Raw genomic sequence first — 22547 nt, 5'->3', positions numbered from 1 at the left:
CTAGAACGCAAGCCGGCTTCAGCAACTGTCGCTGCAGACCTTGCTGAGACTTTTGCAACTACCCGGGTGGCTGATACCCGCAGGACTGTCCCATCCAGCTGGAGAGGAGGTCAGCCCAATACCTCGGCAGACCCTCCTGCCCCTGTGAGCCGTCCGCCACAGAAGCCACCCAGCGCAGCTGCTGCACCCAGGCCTGCAGCGCCTGGAGAGGTCACCTGTCACTACTGCCGCCAGCCCGGACACATGAAATTCGACTGTCCGGAGCGGCGACAGACACCACCAGCACCTGGATCATCTGCATCACCTGCACCTCACCCACAGCAGAGGCAACCCGCCAGCGAACCACAGCCTGGATCATCAGATTTTGTCCTGTTTGCCCGCGGAAAGGAAATCCGCGACCGAACCGACCAGCAGCAACTTGTTAGAGTGAACGGCAAAGTTGTCACCGGATTCCGAGACACCGGAGCTGACATCACGTTAGTTCACTCACACCTTGTGCCAAAGGAGAGCATCAGCTCCAGCCGATCCCTTGCCCTTACTGGAGTAGAGGGCACCCTTTTTCACATAGCCCACGCCAGAGTGAAGCTGGATTGGGGAGTGGGAGGAGTCCAAGAAAGGGTTGTTGGGGTTATGAAGGATCTCCCAGTCCCTGTGTTGCTAGGGACTGATTTGGGCAAGCTTGTGTCCTACTATGAACCTGCCACGACCGCCTTGTCGCTCACGGAAGGAGACGGACTCTCCACCCACCACCAGGTACTTTATACACTTGGGGGAGCACCAGGGGGAGGTGGGTTGAATGTGCCCAGTTCAAGGGTACCAGGTTCAACAGTGCCTGCTTCAAAGGCACCTGAGTTTGATGTACAGACTGTCTGTTGTGATGATGCTGTAACTGTACCTGAGTTTACTGTACAACCTGTCTGTAATGAAAAAATGTCTATACCTGTCAATGTCATTACTGCATGCAATGATGATTTGAGTAATGTCCGTCTGTGCCATTCTGACAGTGTACCTGTGCTAGCAGTACCGCGCAGCTGCACTGCTCAGAACCCGAGCTCAGAACAGGTGGAGGGGGTTCCGGCCTCCTCCCCCTCCTCTGACCGCAGGGATGAGACCTTTCAGCCGCTGGCCTCGTGTGACATGAGCCAGTTGGCTGAAACTGACAGCGCCATATTCTCAGCCGCACTACAAAGTGACCCAAGTCTGGAGGTGCTCAGGCAGCAAGCCGCTGAGCCCCTCGCAGACGGGGCCGCTTTCAAGGTGTACTGGGAAGGGGGGAGACTGTACAGTGAGTCTGTACAGCCCCCTACAGGTAGATCCCACGCGAATACCAAATGGCTTGTGGTCCCGAGTGCGTTCAGGGGACATGTGCTGAAATCCGCACATGGTAATCCTCTGACAGGGCACCCAGGGGTCCGCAAGACACTTGCCGGTATTCGGAAACAGTTTTATTGGCCCCGGATGAACAGGGATGTAGCAAACTACTGCAGGGCATGTGCCGTCTGTCAGGAGCGGGGAAGGTCCAGGGATTCCCGCGGGGTTCCCTTAGGTCCACAGCCACTTAGCAGGGGAACCCCGCATGGGCTGGCTGTTGACCTAACCAACCCACTGCCCGTTGTCAGCAGTCCCGGCAGACACCACGTCCGACTGCAGTGGCGCAAACGCCCTGTCCAGAACGGTCCATGTCGGGTCCACCCTGGGGGTAGCAGACCGCGACCGGTCCAGGGGAACCGAGCCACAGGCTCCAATAGGTTTTTCCGCCGCACCGGCAATCCGAGACCCGTCGGCCAGGTTGGCCGACACGCAGCGGGCAGCCGACACCAGAACGCCAACAGGGAACTAGATCAGATCTCGCAGGTTAGCGGCAACGACACACATCTTGCTGATGCATGTCTATCTGCCTTCTCCCCAGGGAGGGCTGTCACGGACGGTTGCGTCCTGTAACCGCCCGTGAAGGAAAGCGATCGCACTCGATTCTCTGCATCGATTGCGCTGCAAATCGATACAATCTGGGTTGAGTGTGTAGGGGCAGCTGCAGTCTTTTCTCAACAGAGAGAGAGCCCCAGCCTAAATGCTGGATGGCTCTTTTGATATGCTAATGAGCCTGGGCCCAGAGAGTCCCTGGCTTCCAGCTGTGCTGATGGCCCATCCATCAGGTATAAGGTGACAAACACCATGACAGAACCAATTTAGAGTGAGGAAACTCAGACACTCCGACTCCTTTTCCCAGCAGGGAGCCGACATGTGGCTTGCTGCTGCCAACTTCAAAGAAGCCTTTGCCTGGGAATAACCTCTGTCTCATAGCCATATCTATAACTTCCCAGATCTGTCATATTTCTGGGGTTCCTAAGGTGGCAGCAGTGCCAAACGTGGGGGAAGGGTAGCATGAGCCCCGGTGCTGGTTCTGAGGAAGTTTCAGAACATTCTGAGGTAAGGACTACCAGTTAGGCAGTCTCAAAATGCCCTGATGATGCCGCAGGGGTCCCACCCCTCATGTCTGGTATCAGGGCGCTGGGTAAATCGAGACAGACCTGAAAATGTTAATAAATCTGCCCTGACCTGTACGGTTCTGTGAGATAGAGCCCATATATGGGTAGATATGATTTCTAATCCCCAGGGCAAGGGGAGGGCTCATCTCATCTTCTAAGGGGGTGTGTGGCTCCCCGCCCTCACTCCCTCCTACTGACTCAGGGGCATAAGACTGGCAGAGGAAAAAAGCTCAGCGTCCTCCATTCTGAAACATCTTGAACTCATTTATGCCAGCTTGAGGATATGCTGGCATCTGCCTGGTCTGAACTCTGGACTTTGATTGAAACCAAGGACTTTACAAGTTTTCCCACTAAAGGACCTCTTTCCACCTACTAAGTATTTTTCTCCCTTCTTTTATTTTTTATACTGGCTATTACTGTTTCCATAATTGTTGATTTTAATAATTGTCTGTATATATTAATTATTTATATTGCGTGAATAAACGACTTTCTCCAAGTCATTCACTTTCCGCTACCCTACTTATCAGCACACACACAGAAGTGATCCCGTGTCTCTGAAGATACGCTACTGTTTGTTGTTGGCTAGACAGAATATCGTGTGTTTAACCGTTTTATTCGCAGGATTAGTCAGTCAGTTAATGGGTTCCACGGTCCCATAGTAACCGCGGTGGTGGCAGTTTACTCTGAACCAGTGGGTGAAGTGGTAATCACCCGTGTCTCACAGGCTCCCTTCTGAGTTGTCTGCGGCTAATTCTTAACGGTTCCTGCGCATTGACTGCGACCAGAGTTCGCACGATCTGTGCGCTGGCACCGTTTAGAAGGCTAAGTGCGGTCAGCCACCAGGGCTCCTGTGACAGCCTGGATACCCCCCACGTTATATATTTACGTTACGTGGCACAGCGGCGGAGCAGGGGGCAACAATCACAGCGTTGGACTTAGTCTGACACTTTGATCTAAACATTTCAGTAACCTAAGGAGGAAAAAGAAAAATACTCACTGCATTTATTCACTACTTATTATTTACTCCTCAGCAACCTCAAGCTGCCAGACCGCTCCCTAAAAAAATACCACTTCATGTTTCGCCATCTCACGCCGGCTTCATCACTTCCACACATACAACGTAAGCTGTATGTGGTCACTTCCTCCCTTTGCCTTCAAACTGCTGGAACTGCACATCTATTGACAACTGCCCGACTCTTTACTAACTTTTGTACTATGTACAGCACTACAGAAGATGTTGGCACTATATAAATAAATAATAGTAATATATAGAGCATCTACACCTCCTATTTGCTATGCCAGGCGCTTATGCTTTATAAGGCTCACACAGCTGGCTGAAGATTTACTGAGCTGATGAAGTAGGAGAGAGACTACAACAAAGGAGTCAAACACAAGGCCCCCGGGCCGAATGCGGCCCTCCTTGCCATTTTATGTGTCCCTTGAGGGCTTCCAATGTGCATCACTGTAAGCAGCAAAAGAAAAACAGCGCACTGCTTTCCCACACACTAGCGACAGCGATTGTGAATGAAACATTGTTAGCTTCAGCCGGGATGCAGCAATAACTCATGGGACACCCCCAGCAAAATAGGCACTCGGAGTCCCTCCTTAGACCTTTAACCTTACCCATGCACCCACCCTTGGGTAACTGGTCAGACACACACACAGCCCCCCCATCTCCCCACAGAGTAGTATAGCGGAGCAGTGTAATGGTAATGTTTGCCTGCTCCAGTGATACTTGTTTCTTCTGTTCTTCCTAGCAGCCGCTCGGTGCTTCCATACTACCTCCTGATCATGTGACATACCAAAGGAGCCAGAAGGTAAGCAGCATAGAATGTGTGGCTGTCAGGAAGACCAGAAGCAGCACTGGGGCAAGTAAATACTAAACTGCTCCACTACGTTACTCTGCAGAAGGGGAGGAGCTGCTCCACTGCGCTACTCTGCAGAATGGGGAGGAGCTGCTCCACTGCGCTACTCTGCAGAACGGGGAGGAGCTGCTCCACTGCGCTACTCTGCAGAACCGGGAGGAGCTGCTCCACTGCGCTACTCTGCAGAAGGGGGAGGAGCTGCTCCACTGCACTACTCAGCAGAACCGGGAGGAGCTGCTCCACTGCGCTACTCAGCAGAACCGAGAGGAGGCTGCTCCACTGCGCTACTCAGCAGAAGGGGAGGAGCTGCTTCACTGCACTACTCTGCAGAAGGGGAGGAGCAGGCCCCCAGAGTCAATATAGGTTAAGACTGTTCAATAAACAATTTGGCCCGCGACTAATGCTTGGTACACACCATGCAATTTCCCGTCAGATAGATGGGTCAAATAGATCATTTCCGACAGGTCCGAACTAACTTCCAATCGTTTTTCTGCTCTATTTTGTATACAAGTGATCGGAAAATCCATAAAAAAAAAAAATAAATAAATAAAAAAAAAAAAACACAATTATCTACAGGTCCGATCTGATTTTCAATTATCTACTCAACCCATCTATCTGGCGGGAAATTGCATGGTGTGTACCCGGCATTAGACGGTTTAAGATTTTGGCCCCTTCCGTGATGGAGTTTGCCACCCCCGGTCTACTACATAAGACAGTTGTGTTTTTAGCGCAGAACAAACATTATGGCTTCTGTAGCTATGTGAATTATTCTAAGAATGTGACATTGTCTCCCATTGCTTTGTAAAAACGATTTCATCATTAACTAGTTCATCGTTTTCTGAACAAGTCAAACAGTTGTTATTGTCCCGTATACTTAACTGAAGGGAGGTTCTTAGATATTTTTTTTTCTGCCTCTACTAATCTGTTTTGTGGGATCTGTAAGGGCCTGAGCCCACTGACGCAGTTGTATCCACTTCTGTCCGCTTTTCTGCATCTCTAACATTGATGTGTAACTGAAAAGTGGATACAACTGTGTCAGTGGGCTCAGGCCCTAAATAACCACACTTAAAGGGGCACTATGGCGGAAAAAAAAATTGTAAAATGTAAAATATGTGCAAACAGACAAATAAGAAGTACATTTTTTCCCAGAGTAAAAATGAGCCATACATTAATTTTCGCCTATTACTTTTCCCCAAATTAGCGCCTCCCTTGGTTAAGCTACACCTACCACTGTACTATTGCTTCTTCACTGTAATATGTCATCCATTGGTTGCTGCTGCTGCTTTTGTTGTTGGATGTCGTGGTTAGATGTGTACTTGTTGTTGCCTTCTCGTCTTTTTGTTTTGTTTTTGCTGCTGAGTTCTCTGTCTGTGCCCAACCCAATTCCGGGCATGACCCAGTCATGCTTGGCGAAATAAACTTGATTCTGATTCTGATGTTGCTGTCACTTACAGCAGGTAGTAGAAATATGGCAGAAGTGACAGGTTTTGGACTAGTCCATCTCTTCATAGGGGATTCTCAGCAAGGCTTTTATTCTTTATACAGGTAGTGCAGAATTATTAGGCAAGTGGCATTTTTGAGGAATACATTTTATTATTGAACAACAACCATGTTCTCAATGAACCCAAAAAAAGCTGAATATTTTTTAAAGTAGTTTTTAGTTTTAGCTATTTTAGGGGGATATCTGTGTGTGCAGGTGACTATTACTGTGCATAATTATTAGGCAACTTAAAAAACAAATATATACCCATTTAAATTATTTATTTTTACCAGTGAAACCAATATAACATCTCAACATTCACAAATATACATTTCTGACTTTCAAAAACAAAATCAGTGACCAATATAGCCACCTTTCCTTGCAAGGACACTCAAAAGCCTGCCATCCATGGATTCTGTCAGTGATTTGATCTGTTCACCATCAACATTGCGTGCAGCAGCAACCACAGCCTCCCAGACACTGTTCAGAGAGGCGTACTGTTTTCCCTCCTTGTAAATCTCACATTTTATGATGGACCACAGGTTCTCAATGGGGTTCAGATCAGGTGAACAAGGAGGCCATGTCATTAGTTTTTCTTCTTTTATACCCTTTCTTGCCAGCCATGCTGTGGAGTACTTGGACGCGTGTGATGGAGCATTGTCCTGCATGAAAATCATGTTTTTCTTAGAGGATGCAGACTTCTTCCTGTACCACTGCTTCAAGAAGGTGTCTTCCAGAAACTGGCAGTAGGACTGGGAGTTGAGCTTGACTCCATCCTCAACCCTGAAAAGGCCCCACAAGCTCATCTTTGATGATACCAGCCCAAACCAGTACTCCACCTCTACCTTGCTGGCGTCTGAGTCGGACTGGAGCTCTCTGCCCTTTACCAATCCAGCCACGGGCCTATCCATCTGGCCCATCAAGACTCACTCTCATTTCATCAGTCCATAAAACAGATATTTCTTGGCCCAGTCTTGACGTTTCAGCTTGTGTGTCTTGTTCAGTGGTGGTCGTCTTTCAGCCTTTCTTACCTTGGCCATGTCTCTGAGTATTGCACACCTTGTGCTTTTGGTCACTCCAGTGATGTTGCAGCTCTGAAATATGGCCAAACTGCTGGCAAGTGGCATCTTGGCAGCTGCACGCTTGACTTTTCTCAGTTCATGGGCAGTTATTTTGCGCCTTGGTTTTTCCACACGCTTCTTGCGACCCTGTTGACTATTTTGAATGAAACGCTTGATTGTTCGATGATCACGCTTCAGAAGCTTTGCAATTTTAAGAGTGCTGCATCCCTCGGCAAGATATCTCACTGTTTTTGACCTTTCTGAGCCTGTCAAGTCCTTCTTTTGACCCATTTTGCCAAAGGAAAGGAAGTTGCCTAATAATTATGCACACCTGATATAGGGTGTTGATGTCATTAGACCACACCCCTTCTCATTACAGAGATGCACATCACCTAATATGCTTAATTGGTAGTAGGCTTTCGAGCCTATACAGCTTGGAGTAAGACAACATGCATAAAGAGGATGATGTGGGCAAAATACTCATTTGCCTAATAATTCTGCACTCCCTGTAAAGATATTCCCTAAAAAGGATTTAAACAATGATTCTGGCCAGCTTCCCTGCTCTCTACACAGTTTTTGGCAGTTGGACAGAGAAACTGCCATTCACCAAGTGCTTTTGAAAATAAATAAATCCCTGAAGAGATGGACTAGTCCAAAACGTGTCACTTCTGTCAGATTTCTACTGCCTACTGTAAGTGACAGCAACATAGGAGAAAAGTAATTTATGGCTCATTTTACTCTGGAAAAACCGTGCTTCTTATTTGTATAGGTTTGCACATATTTTACATTTTATAATTTTTCGCCATAGTGCCTCTTTAAAGGAAACCTAAATCAAAATGTGCTGCCCCATGAAATTCTTACCTGGGGTTCCTCCAGCCCTTTGCAGCTGACATGTCCCTCGGCACAGCTCCGCTATCAGCTGCCAGCCCGGGGTCCCCGCCAGTGCAGAGGCCGACCTGGAGTTCATCCTTACTGCATCTGCGCTGCTGTCAATTAAGTCCATGTTGTCCGCAGTGTACTACCCTGGGCCGGCGGTTGGGAGCGGTGCTGTGGAGAGGGACAGGTCAGCTGCAAGGGGCTGGAGGAAACCCCGGGTAAGTATATCATGGGGCAGCACATTTTGATTGAGGTTTCCTTTAACCACTTAAAGGGAACCTAAACTGAGAGGGATATGGAGGTTTCCTTTTAAACAATACCAGCTGCCTGGCAGTCCTGCTGATCTATTGGCTGCAGTAGTGGCTGAATCACACACCTGAAACAAGCATGCAGCTAATCCAGTCTGACTTCAGTCAGAGCACCTGATCTGCATGCTTGTTCAGGGGCTGTGGCTAAAAGTATTAGAGGCAGCGCATCAGCAGGGCTGCCAGGCAACCGGTATTATTTTAAAAGGAAAAATCCATATCCTTCACCGTTTAGGTTCCCTTTAAGGACCCTAGGCTTACACCCCCTAGCAACCAGGCTATTTCTTTACAATTTAGGCCACTGTAGCTTTAAGGCCTCACTGCAGGGCCGTACAACTCAGCACACAAGTGATTTCCCACCCCTCTTTCTGCCCACCAACAGAGCTTTCTGTTGGTGGTGCATTCAGATCACTGTTGTGCTGTGTGTTTGTCTTTTTTTTTTTTAAATAAATTTTACTATTTTTTCTAAATTAACTTCCCTCCCTCCGCCCGTCAGAAAATCACAGCGATCGGCTGTCATAGGCTTCAGTCCATGATAGTCAAGCGCTTCTGTGCCTCCCAGAGGGACAGTCGTGTCACACGGCTGTCCCCAGTACAGTGCTACCATAGGTCGCAGCACTGTACAATGTAAATACACGGCGTCTAACAGTCTCCTAGCGGCGATCGCTTCTGGAGCTCCCTCATTCAAGCAGAGATGTGCGCACATCAGCGCGCGATCGCCTGCAAAATACACCCCCAGGACTGCACGCCAATTAGCGTTAGGTGTTCCCGGGGCTGCCGCTGCTTCCACGCCAATCGGTGTGGAGCAGACTTTACGTTGTGTACCAGAAGCTTATGGAAGCGTTCCAACAAATTACTATAAATATAACCATTAACGGTAAAATCTCCATGACGATTGACCGAATTCGACAACGTAAGCAGTTCCAATCAACAACAAATGATCGATGTATCGATCTGCCAGTCCATCTGTTTTCCAGAATGATCCTGCTGATTGTATTGTATTATATTCTTTGTCCCCATTTGTGTACCTGAATGATTGTTTTTGATTGTTCGCTAATCAGATCTGCCAATCGTGTGGGAGATTGTACCATTAATGGATTGCTTTAGATCCGCTGCCCCAGTTTGTTCCTGATGCCAACTGTACAGAGGTAAAAACAGCAGCATTCAACTATTTATTAATAAAGAGAGGGGCGTGAAATGCGATTTTGTATGCAAATTTTCACAGCTAAGAATCTGAGCAAATGAAACCCAGAGACTGCTGGTTAATTACCCAGCTGCTAGCATACTGATTACACAGCTACAAGGTTTGATTCACTTGGGGTTCCTAATCTGAGGAAATTTAGTGACAGGGCAGCACGGTGGCGTAGTGGTTAGAACTCTTGCCTTGCAGCGCTGGGTACCCGGTTTAGAATCCCAGTCAGAGCACTATCTGCACAGTTTGTATGTTCTCCCCGTGTCTGTGTGGGTTTCCCCTGGGCACTCCTGTTTCCTCCCACATCCCAAAAAATACAGATAAGTTAATTAGCTTCCCCCTAAATTGGCCCTAGACTACGATACATACACTACACGATACATACATAGACATATGTCTATGGTGGGGATTAGACTGTGAGCTCCTCCGAGGGACAGTTAGTGACAAGACAATATACTCTGTACAGCGCTGTGGAAGATGTTGGCGCTATAAAAATACATAATAATAATAATGCACATTTGAAATTGAAGCTCATAATTTGATTAAAAAAAAAAACCAACTTACCTTCATTTAACGTGAGCAGCAGAACATTTACCAGGAAACAGGTCAGCAGTGAGAATATAGGCGTTTGCCACCTGTTGGAGAAAAGAAGGAGTTTTTGAGAACAAATCTGCATCCCACACAGATAAAAAAAAATAGTAAGGAAAGAACGATAAAAGGTACGACTCCAGCGAAAAAAGTAAGCCGTTAAAATCTGACAAAAACAGGTCTTGGACTAGTCCATCTCCTTATGGGGGATACTTTTTCCCGTTTTTCAAAAGCACTTACAGAACCGCAGTTTAACTGCCAAATCAGTAAGATACCAGACAGCCTCCGTACTCAATTACACACTATTTTGTCAGATTTAGCAACTGTCATTCAGGAAATGCTTTTGAAAACCGAGAAAACCCTGAGAACCCCCATGAGGAGATGGACTAGTCCAAAACGGTTGGTTCTGTCAGGGCTCGTTTCCACTATAGTGAATCCGCATGCAGGCACCGCATGCGGATTCGCATAGGCAATACAAGTGGATGGGATAGTTTCCACTTGTGCGTCGTGCGGGTGCGTTTTGGCGTGCGGGGGAAATCTGCACGGCAGAGCCGTCAGATTTCGCGTGCGGCAGGCATGCGGGCGAATCGCCCACAATGCTTTTAATAGGGAAATCGCATGCGGCTTTGTCATGCGGATTTCCCCGCGATTTCGCATGAAATGCAATGGAACTTTGCACAGACAGTGGCATGGTTAAGGTCGCCTGGCTCCTTGCCATACGAAACCGCATGCGAACTCGCGGGGAAATCCGCATGCGGAAACGCATCCGCATGCGATTTAGTCCACGGTGGAATCCAGGCGATTCCGCACCGCAACAGTGGAAACGAGCCCTCAGATTTCAACTGCATAGAGTTTTTGCTGGAGTAATTCATTAAACAGGTGTCTAATGGAGTCATCAACAGAACAAAGACTGGCCGGCACTCTGGACTTTGAAGCCAAGTTTATTCCATAAGAACTGACAGCACATCCGACAATGGTTTCGTGTAATGTAATATGCCCCTTTATCAAGGCAAGTCATCAGTGTCAGGCTGGCCAGTCTTTGGATCGCATCTGGAGGTCAGCTGAGCGTCTGTGGCCCCAACACCCACAGTGCAGGGAGAGGTCAGCCTACACAATAGTCTTGCTGCATGATGGGAGTCATCAGCTACGGGCTCATTGCTCAGGGCTTGGGTACATGGCCATTTGTAATACATTCACTGGATGGCTGTGACCAAAAACACAATTCAAACCAATTGAAATGCTTTAACCCGTTCAGTACAAACTGTCTCTAGTCCCTGTCTTTTCTGTTAGAGAAGTGCATCACTGAATGAAGCAGGAAGAGGAAGTGACACGCATGGCCATTGCAAGAGGCTCCTCCAGAGGGGTCATAGCACGACTTTGTTGGAAGTCATCTGGCTTAAAGGGGAACTGGAGAGGTATATGGAGGCTGTCATGTTTATTTCCTTTTAAGCAATACCAGTTGCCTGGCAGCCCTGCTGATCCTCTGCCTCTAATACTATTAGCCATAACCCCTGAACAAGCATGCAGCAGATCAGGTGTTTCAGTGGTTCAGACTTATAAGTCTGATCTGACAAGACTAGCTGCATGCTTGCTTCTGGTGTTATTCAGATACTACTGCAGAGAAATAGACCAGCAGGGCTGCCAGGCAACTGGTATTGATTAAAAGGAAATAAACATGATAGCCTCCATATACCTCTCTCTTCAGTTCCCCTTTAAAGGCATGCCCATGAGAGGTGCTCGGAGTCCCTTTAAAAAAGGGACAGGTCAAAAAGATTAAAAACTAAAGATCTACTTACCTGGGGCTTCCTCCAGCCCCTGGCAGCCGTCCTGTGCCCTCGCCACAGCTCTACACCCAGCGGGTGGCTCGGGGGCCCCTCCGTTGCAGATGTCGGCCTCGCCAGGTCGGCATCTACTGCGCCTGTGCGAGAACGCCGTTCAGCATCTCCCTGACGTCATCTGGAGTTTACTGAGCCCCGGGTAAGTAGATTTATTTTAATCTTCTTGCACCTTCCCTTTAACCTCCTTGGCGGTAATCCCGAGCTAGGGTCAGGGCGGAAACCCGCAGCTCAGAGCGGTAATCCCGACCTCTGCTCGGGGTAGCCGCCGGAGGCTGTGTGCAGAGCAATGCGCGCAGCGAGCGGTTATACATACCTCCCGGAGATCCCGACGTCGGCCGGCATTCTTCTTCCTCTCCTCCGGGGCTCTGCTTACTGTTGGTGAGATCGCCGGCTGTCGTCTGACAGCCGGCAATCTCACTTTAGAGTTGCAGCGCCACCCGGAGGATGGAGGCATAACTGCAGCGCTGGAGCCAGGGGGGTGAGCGATTGCAGAACTGCTGCAGATCTCCCTGGCAGCAGGATTTTTTCCAGGTTTTAGGGTCTGAAAGGGTGCAAAAAAATTGCACCGATTTACACCCTAAAATCCGGAAAGAATCTGGATGCCAGGGGGTTAAGGACCACAGACCCCTGGTACCGAAAACCAGGCTTACCAAACGTCTTGCTGCACAAAATCGTCACTGTCACCGCTCACCTGTGGCTGCAGCCCACTCGCCCTGCTGTTGGTATGACTGCAGAGCTCTGTGAGCCGGTCAGGAGTGGTTTTCATTGGCTCCTGACCTTGTGATCAATGTGAGCCAATAAGATTGGCACACAGTGATTACGTGGCCAGGAACCAATGAAATAAGCTCCTGACCGGCTCACAGAGCTCTGCAGTCATACCAACAGCAGGGCGAGTGGGCTGCAGCATTGGGAGAGCAGTGCGATCGGCGGAAGCTGAAGTCTATGCCCTGGCAGGCTTAGGAGGACACAAACAGGATGTAGATTTCAACTACCATTGTGTGAAAGCAGTTAATCATAGAAGAAAAAAAACAAACAAACAAAAAAAAAAAAACAGTGAGAAACTATTCAAATACAAGCATGCACAGTGTTCTCCCCAGAATTTTTTTCCAGCCGGGTGGCATGAAAAAGCAGTCGGGTGGGACGAGATGAAAATGCAGGGCAACTCTGCTTACAGCATAGGAGGAGGCGAGCCGATGACAGCCGGGTGGTCACCAAATCTAGCCGGGTGAAGAACCCAGCTAAAAAAAAAGATCCTGGGGAGAACACTGATGCATATAAAACAGGCTCCCATTTCTTTATAAGGCTGGGTTCACACTGCCAGGAAAAAAATGTTCCATAAATCGGAATGGATCAGTGCAGCTGTGAACAAGTCCTATGCGCAGCAAAAATGATGCGTTCCCATCAGTACATACGGAGCGGATCCCGGGTCAGCCGTACAAAGCAGATAGCGACGGAATCACTGCTAGCCTATGAGAATGGAAGGTGCCTGTTCTCACTAGGCTGCTCGCTGCGTAGGTTTTGCGCATAACTCACCTGCCACCAAGGGCATAGGGATCACCATAGCAGCTGTTATGGGGCCCTTAGCCAAGGAGGGCCCAGTAGTCTCTGCAGGTAGTAAAGGGGTCTGCAGCATGAGTGCTGTTAAAACAGCACAGGAGATAAAGGCGCAGCGGGCGCCACCATAGGCCATAATAGGAATTACAGCTGTAGCTGCGCTCACTGAGTGATTAGGGCGCCGTGAAAAGACGGAGCTCAAATTACTTTTAAAAACACTAATTCGGCCGCCAGCAATTACACCATTCCCCACCATCCACGTGGACCTGGAGGGGGGGGGGGGGATAGTAATTACCGCAGCCGGGACTTGGTGCAGGCGTAGGGTGAGCCGTATATCAGCAGTATCCTGCGCCCAACTTTCCCGGAACTATTTCAGAAGTACGCCTGCAGCAGGCCTCATGGAGACACATAATGTGCCCACTGAAATGCAGAGTATTAGAACAGAGCACTAGAGAAGAGCTACATGCCTCTTAGGGCTACACAGATATCTACCTTCTTCCTAGCATACACAAATCCAGGACAATAGCACCCTCTCTCATCACGTGGGCTACATATGAGGAAGTGATCTAGCTAACTTTAATTTGGGGGGCTACCTACACTTCCTGACTAATCTTGTTACCTATGCTTGGGGGGCTAATCTGCCTACCTATACTGGGGACCCCGCTGGCTATGGGACACCTCTAGCTGCTTATACTCTGGCTGCCTATACTGGGGACCCCGCTGGCTATGGGACACCTCCAGCTGCTTATACTCTGGCTGCCTATACTGGGGACCCCGCTGGCTATGGGACACCTCTAGCTACTAATACTCTGGCTGCCTATACTGGGGACCCCGCTGGCTATGGGACACCTCCAGCTGCTTATACTCTGGCTGCCTATACTGGGGACCCCGCTGGCTATGGGACACCTCTAGCTACTAATACTCTGGCTACCTATACTGGGGACCCCGCTGGCTATGGGACACCTCCAGCTGCTTATACTCTGGCTGCCTATACTGGGGACCCCGCTGGCTATGGGACACCTCTAGCTACTAATACTCTGGCTACCTATACTGGGGACCCCGCTGGCTATGGGACACCTCTAGCTGCTTATACTCTGGCTACCTATACTGGGGACCCCTCTGGCTATGGGACACCTCTAGCTACTAATACTCTGGCTGCCTATACTGGGGACCCCTCTGGCTATGAAACACCTCTAGCTGCTTATACTCTGGCTACCTATACTGGGGACCCCGCTGGCTATGGGACACCTCTAGCTACTAATACTCTGGCTGCCTATACTGGGGACCCCTCTGGCTATGAAACACCTCTAGCTGCTTATACTCTGGCTACCTATACTGGGGACCCCTCTGGCTATGGGACACCTCTAGCTACTAATACTCTGGCTGCCTATACTGGGGACCCCTCTGGCTATGAAACACCTCTAGCTGCTTATACTCTGGCTACCTATACTGGGGACCCCGCTGGCTATGGGACACCTCTAGCTACTAATACTCTGGCTACCTATACTGGGGACCCCGCTGGCTATGGGACACCTCTAGCTGCTTATACTCTGGCTACCTATACTGGGGACCCCGCTGGCTATGGGACACCTCCAGCTACTTATACTCTGGCTGCCTATACTGGGGACCCCTCTGGCTATGGGACACCTCTAGCTGCTTATACTCTGGCTGCCTATACTGGGGACCCCTCTGGCTATGAAACACCTCTAGCTGCTTATACTCTGGCTACCTATACTGGGGACCCCTCTGGCTATGGGACACCTCTAGCTACTAATACTCTGGCTGCCTATACTGGGGACCCCTCTGGCTATGAAACACCTCTAGCTGCTTATACTCTGGCTACCTATACTGGGGACCCCGCTGGCTATGGGACACCTCTAGCTACTAATACTCTGGCTACCTATACTGGGGACCCCGCTGGCTATGGGACACCTCTAGCTGCTTATACTCTGGCTGCCTATACTGGGGACCCCTCTGGCTATGGGACACCTCTAGCTACTTATACTCTGGCTGCCTATACTGGGGACCCCTCTGGCTATGGGACACCTCTAGCTGCTTATACTCTGGCTGCCTATACTGGGGACCCCTCTGGCTATGGGACACCTCTAGCTACTTATACTCTGGCTGCCTATACTGGGGACCCCTCTGGCTATGGGACACCTCTAGCTACTTATACTCTGGCTGCCTATACTGGGGACCCCGCTGGCTATGGGACACCTCTAGCTGCTTATACTCTGGCTGCCTATACTGGGGACCCCTCTGGCTATGGGACACCTCTAGCTACTAATACTCTGGCTGCCTATACTGGGGACCCCTCTGGCTATGGGACACCTCCAGCTGCTTATACTCTGGCTGCCTATACTGGGGACCCCGCTGGCTATGGGACACCTCTAGCTACTAATACTCTGGCTGCCTATACTGGGGACCCCGCTGGCTATGGGACACCTCCAGCTGCTTATACTCTGGCTGCCTATACTGGGGACCCCGCTGGCTATGGGACACCTCTAGCTACTAATACTCTGGCTACCTATACTGGGGACCCCGCTGGCTATGGGACACCTCCAGCTGCTTATACTCTGGCTGCCTATACTGGGGACCCCGCTGGCTATGGGACACCTCTAGCTACTAATACTCTGGCTACCTATACTGGGGACCCCGCTGGCTATGGGACACCTCTAGCTGCTTATACTCTGGCTACCTATACTGGGGACCCCTCTGGCTATGGGACACCTCTAGCTACTAATACTCTGGCTGCCTATACTGGGGACCCCTCTGGCTATGAAACACCTCTAGCTGCTTATACTCTGGCTACCTATACTGGGGACCCCGCTGGCTATGGGACACCTCTAGCTACTAATACTCTGGCTGCCTATACTGGGGACCCCTCTGGCTATGAAACACCTCTAGCTGCTTATACTCTGGCTACCTATACTGGGGACCCCTCTGGCTATGGGACACCTCTAGCTACTAATACTCTGGCTGCCTATACTGGGGACCCCTCTGGCTATGAAACACCTCTAGCTGCTTATACTCTGGCTACCTATACTGGGGACCCCGCTGGCTATGGGACACCTCTAGCTACTAATACTCTGGCTACCTATACTGGGGACCCCGCTGGCTATGGGACACCTCTAGCTGCTTATACTCTGGCTACCTATACTGGGGACCCCGCTGGCTATGGGACACCTCCAGCTACTTATACTCTGGCTGCCTATACTGGGGACCCCTCTGGCTATGGGACACCTCTAGCTGCTTATACTCTGGCTGCCTATACTGGGGACCCCTCTGGCTATGAAACACCTCTAGCTGCTTATACTCTGGCTACCTATACTGGGGACCCCTCTGGCTATGGGACACCTCTAGCTACTAATACTCTGGCTGCCTATACTGGGGACCCCTCTGGCTATGAAACACCTCTAGCTGCTTATACTCTGGCTACCTATACTGGGGACCCCGCTGGCTATGGGACACCTCTAGCTACTAATACTCTGGCTACCTATACTGGGGACCCCGCTGGCTATGGGACACCTCTAGCTGCTTATACTCTGGCTGCCTATACTGGGGACCCCTCTGGCTATGGGACACCTCTAGCTACTTATACTCTGGCTGCCTATACTGGGGACCCCTCTGGCTATGGGACACCTCTAGCTGCTTATACTCTGGCTGCCTATACTGGGGACCCCTCTGGCTATGGGACACCTCTAGCTACTTATACTCTGGCTGCCTATACTGGGGACCCCTCTGGCTATGGGACACCTCTAGCTACTTATACTCTGGCTGCCTATACTGGGGACCCCGCTGGCTATGGGACACCTCTAGCTGCTTATACTCTGGCTGCCTATACTGGGGACCCCTCTGGCTATGGGACACCTCTAGCTACTAATACTCTGGCTGCCTATACTGGGGACCCCTCTGGCTATGGGACACCTCTAGCTGCTTATACTCTGGCTACCTATACTGGAGACCCCTCTGGCTATGGAACACCTCTAGCTACTAATACTCTGGCTGCCTATACTGGGGACCCCTCTGGCTATGGGACACCTCTAGCTGCTTATACTCTGGCTGCCTATACTGGGGACCCCTCTGGCTATGGGACACCTCTAGCTACTTATACTCTGGCTACCTATACTGGGGACCCCTCTGGCTACTAATACTCTGGCTGCCTATACTGGGGACCCCTCTGGCTATGAAACACCTCTAGCTGCTTATACTCTGGCTACCTATACTGGGGCCCCCTCTGGCTATGGGACACCTCTAGCTACTAATACTCTGGCTGCCTATACTGGGGACCCCTCTGGCTATGGGACACCTCTAGCTGCTTATACTCTGGCTACCTATACTGGGGACCCCTCTGGCTATGGGACACCTCTAGCTACTAATACTCTGGCTGCCTATACTGGGGACCCCTCTGGCTATGAAACACCTCTAGCTGCTTATACTCTGGCTACCTATACTGGGGACCCCGCTGGCTATGGGACACCTCTAGCTACTAATACTCTGGCTGCCTATACTGGGGACCCCTCTGGCTATGAAACACCTCTAGCTGCTTATACTCTGGCTACCTATACTGGGGACCCCTCTGGCTATGGGACACCTCTAGCTGCTTATACTCTGGCTACCTATACTGGGGACCCCGCTGGCTATGGGACACCTCTAGCTACTAATACTCTGGCTGCCTATACTGGGGACCCCTCTGGCTATGGGACACCTCTAGCTACTAATACTCTGGCTGCCTATACTGGGGACCCCTCTGGCTATGGGACACCTCTAGCTACTAATACTCTGGCTGCCTATACTGGGGACCCCTCTGGCTATGAAACACCTCTAGCTGCTTATACTCTGGCTACCTATACTGGGGACCCCGCTGGCTATGGGACACCTCTAGCTACTTATACTCTGGCTACCTATACTGGGTACTACCTAATATTGAGGGGTCTCTAGCTCCCTATACTGGGGGGGGGGGGGTGCCTGTGGCACAAAGATACCTTAAAATGTGCCAGGGCCCATTCAAAAATTTGCTATGGGGCCCCATGAATTCCAGCTACGCTCCTGCCTGCCGCCGACCATTTGGGTCTCCCCACTGCTGCTGTTGCTGACAATTCAGATCCCTGCAGGGAAGAAACATCGGTATACAGAACCCAGAGCCCTAGCAGAGGCATCAGGGTCTCAATGGTTTGCAATAGACCAATGGGAATCAGCCCTCCTCCAGGGAGCATCCTCATTGGTAGTGAACCTATGAAAACCTTCCCTGGTGCTCAGGGAGTATTCCCATTGGTCTTTTTTTCAAACTATTGGGAGCCTGATGCCTCTAAGGCTTTAGGATTGGTATCAGGGGTTTTTTTTTTAGCATGCAGGGACCCAGTGTTCTCCCCAGGCTCTGTTAGTCGGGTGCTCCACCCGGCTAGTTTTGGTGAGCACCCGGCTGTCATCGGCTCACCTCCTCCTCTGCTGTAAGCAGCGTTGCACACAGAAGCACCGGCCCTGCATTCTCTCATCTCGCCCCACCCGGCTACCATTTCATGCCACCCAGCTGGAAAAAATTTCTGGGGAGAACAATGGGGACCCAAATGGATAGTACCGACAGGGACAGAGGAACACGAACGTGACGGCAACAGATGCCAAGCAGGTGCCAAACTAAAAAAAATGGACTGAACCGGATGAAAGACAGATGCCATTGTAATTAAATGATCCATTTGAATGGAAAACGGATCAGTTTTCCATCCATTACAGTGTGACCCCGTCCTAAGAGGCCATGCAGCTGAAGGACATTTATGTAAACCAGGGCAGTGGAGTAGAAGCAATTTTGGGTACCTGGAGTCGGAGGTTTCAATAAAGTCAGGAGTCGGATGATTTTTGAACCAAATCCACAGCTTTTGTAAAAATTAGACTAAGGAGTCGGAGTCAGAGCAATTTTGGGTACCTGGAGTCAGTCGGTGGTCTCCTAAACTGAGGAGTCGGATGATTTTTGTACCAAATCCACAGCCCTGGTAAGTATTAGACTAAGGAGTCGCAGCCATTTTGGGTATCTGTAATCGGAGGTCGGTGGATTAATAAACTGAGGAGTCGGAAGATTTTTGTACCGACGCCACAGTCCTGATGTAAACAGTGGTGCACAGAGGTTTAGTGTTGGGATATCGCCGGAGTCCGTTAGATCACATTAGGCCGGATGCACTCTGAATGTCGCATAGACTTGGCAGGGTGATTCTGTGCGGTAAAATGCCTCCGTTACATCACCCCGCTGAGATCACACTCTTATCTCCACGTCTTATCAGCTCTCCAGGACCCATATTGCGTCTGGCCTCCTCCAGCCTGCTGCTGTACCCTCTCACCTTGCTGCCACAGGGAGCGGTTGTAGCCCTGCGCAGATGCAGTCCTTTTGTCGTGGCTCCCGCCTGGCGTGCACAGCGCTGTGGCTGAGAGCATCCTGGGCATGCGCAGTCTGAAAACAATCAGAAATACGATGCATAGGGCGCCCCCGATGACAGCCGCTACATACAGACCTGCTGAGCGCTAAAGAAGGGGCTGCGAATGGGCGGTGCATCAGAGTACCAACCGGAGGCTACAACGGCAATGAGAAGCCTGCAGGCATCTGCAGAGCCCATAGATTGTCCAGGTAAGTATTCCATAGCGTTGCGTAAAACGCTGCGTCTTTGTGCACCAATGTTACTCAGCGGGCAGCACGAAAAAAAAGGCATGAGTATGCATTCGTACTTTTGCGTTTTTAAAAATCGCTAGTTTTGTAGCATATTATGCATGAACGCAACAAAAACACACATAATGAAAGTCAATGGGAACGCATTGCATTTTGTTATGTATGCGTTTTTGATGCTGTATTTCTGATGCATTTCCGCTTCCTGTTGTCTTCCTAGTGATTTGCATAAAACGCAATACAAAAAAGCATTGAAACGCATACGCTTTTTGTATATCTGAACCGCAAAGACGTATAAACACACACAAAATGCATATGCGACAAATAAAATTTACAAAAAACACAAACAAAAACTGCAACGCACGTGACAGAAAACGCTACCTTTCATGTAATGTGTGCACCCTAGCCTTAAAGAGACCCTGTAACAAAAAAAATAAAAAAAAAATAAAAAATAAATAAAAAAAACTTCCCTGGGGGGGTACTCACCTCGGGAGGGGGAAGCGTCAGGGTCCTAATGATGCTTCCCCCTCCCCTGTAGCTGCAGGCAGTCCAGCGCTGGCTCCCCCGAAGTCTCCTGCAAATCCTGGCTCGACAAGCCTGACAAGCGCTGATATATTTACCTTCCCTGGCTCTAGGGGGGCGCTGTTTCGGTCCAGAAGAGCGTCTCGACAGCGATTGGCTATTTCCGCCCATCTCCGAGCAGAGAGCTGATACTGCGCCTGCGCTGGAGACGGGAAGGTAAATATTTACATCACCGCTGTTCCGGGAGGATTTTCTCCGCCGCCGTGGGAAGCCTCAATAGGATCCGGAGGCTTCCCCCACCCGAGTCGAGTACCCCTCAGGGGAGGTTTTTCTCGTTACAGGTTTTCTTTAAAGGACAACTGAAGTGAGAGGGATATGGAGGCTGCCATATTTATTTCCATCTAAGCAATACCAGTTGCCTGGCAGCCCTGCTGATCCTCTGCCTCTAATACATTTAGCCATAGCCCCTGAACAAGCATGCAGCAGATCAGGTGTTTCTGACTTTAAAGTCAGATCTGACAAGACTAGCTGCATGCTAGTTTCTGGTGTGATTCAGATACTACTGCAGAGAAAGACCAGCAGGGCTGCCAGGCAACTGGTATGGATTAAAAGGAAATAAATATGGCAGCCTCCAGATACCGCTTCAGTTCCCCTTTAAAAGGGAACCAGAGAGGAACTCTTTAAAAACAGAAAAAGCTTTTATACATACCTGGGGCTTCTTCCAGCCCGCTGTCCACCGCTTCCTGGATCGGCGGTACCGGGTCCCGTCACTTCCGGCGGACAATTATCCGCATCACAGGGGCTCCCGCCATACCCGTACACATGCGGCTGCACGCGTAAGTGTATGCCGGGAGCCCCTGTGATGCGGACAATTGGCCACACCCTGCCTCCGACTGGCCGAAACTACGAGACCCAGTACCGCCGGATACAGGAAGCGGAGGAAGGTGGCGTGGGAGCGATCCGTATGGGGCTGGAGGAAGCCCCAGGTATGTATAATAGCTTTTTTCTGGGGCCTCTGGTTCCCTTTAAAGATGAAAAACTAAAGCTAATTTTATGAAAATGAATGCAGATGGAAAACAAACCAATGAAATCCAGCAGCCGATGCAGAGGAATGCGCCTATAATTAGCATCAACTCGGAAATGTTACCAACTACCGGTATCTCTACTGCTTAATTGATAACGGAGTCCAGACAAATAGAAAAGAGAACACAGTTCAAAGTTCAATAAAGAATGCGGAAATCCATTTCAAGGGGAACTGTAACTAAAAACTGGATCATGCTTGTACAATAATAAACATACACACATACATAATAAAATGAAATCCTGCGACACAAATGAAAAAAAAAAAAAATAATAATAATATGATATAATGAATTGGTTGTGTAGTACAGATAATTACGGTACTAGAAGATTAGTAGCAAAGAAAATATTCTCATATTTTTATTTTCAGTTATATAGTGGTTTTTTTTTTAGAACATTGCATCATTCTCTAATATTTGCAGCTTACACACTACTCAGCATTCTAAATGATTTTACAGAGCAGGCCAGTGAACTATTAAACTGTCATCTGGAGAGAAAAAGAAATACAGTGACTGACAGTTGCGATAACAAGCTTCAGAAGACAGAGCTCTCTGCGACTTTAAAAGTCTTTGAGCTTAATGGCTCTTTTGCATAGATAACAACTTGAGTTTAACTCTTCCTGTACTGGAAACAATACTAGACTTATGTCTCTTCTCCTAATGTTTTATTTCTTAGCTGTCCTCCACGTACAAATCATCATAATTTTTTCTTTCACTTCAGTGTCTCTAATTGGAATTTCTGAAGTTACCGGTAATGGACTTTTGCACGATATTCTAATTTTCACTTGTATGCCATATCCTTATTCAGAATATATTCTTACACAAGAATAACTCCCCCCCCCCCACCCCCCCCCCCCCCCAAAAAAAGAGCTGCACTACGCTGCTTTTAGCGCACAGACCTCCCTCACCATGTTTTAGATCAGGCAATCCCTCCCACAATTGCTGCTTTCAAGTAAAATTTATTACTCGAATATCACAAAAAAAAAAAAAACCGCCTGGGGACATTCAGCGAAGGGAACAATTAATCTTTATAATCAAAAAATGGAAATGAA

General features: G+C 49.3%; 1 protein-coding gene across 6 annotated transcripts in view; it reads right to left on the bottom strand.

Moving 5' to 3' along the window:
* Nucleotides 1-22547, bottom strand: part of ZFYVE27 (zinc finger FYVE-type containing 27) — a 149710-nt gene that overhangs the window by 113943 nt on the left and 13220 nt on the right. For all 6 annotated transcript variants that reach the window (XM_068257954.1, XM_068257955.1, XM_068257957.1 and 3 more), the window contains exon 3: nt 9830-9900. In XM_068257954.1, coding sequence (XP_068114055.1) covers nt 9830-9900 — 71 coding nt within the window. The remainder of the gene's footprint in view (nt 1-9829; nt 9901-22547) is intronic.

This window comes from Hyperolius riggenbachi, chromosome 10 (genome assembly GCF_040937935.1).
Source record: "Hyperolius riggenbachi isolate aHypRig1 chromosome 10, aHypRig1.pri, whole genome shotgun sequence".
In the NCBI taxonomy this organism is placed as follows: domain Eukaryota; kingdom Metazoa; phylum Chordata; class Amphibia; order Anura; family Hyperoliidae; genus Hyperolius; species Hyperolius riggenbachi.
This window is presented reverse-complemented; position numbering and strand designations above follow the sequence as displayed.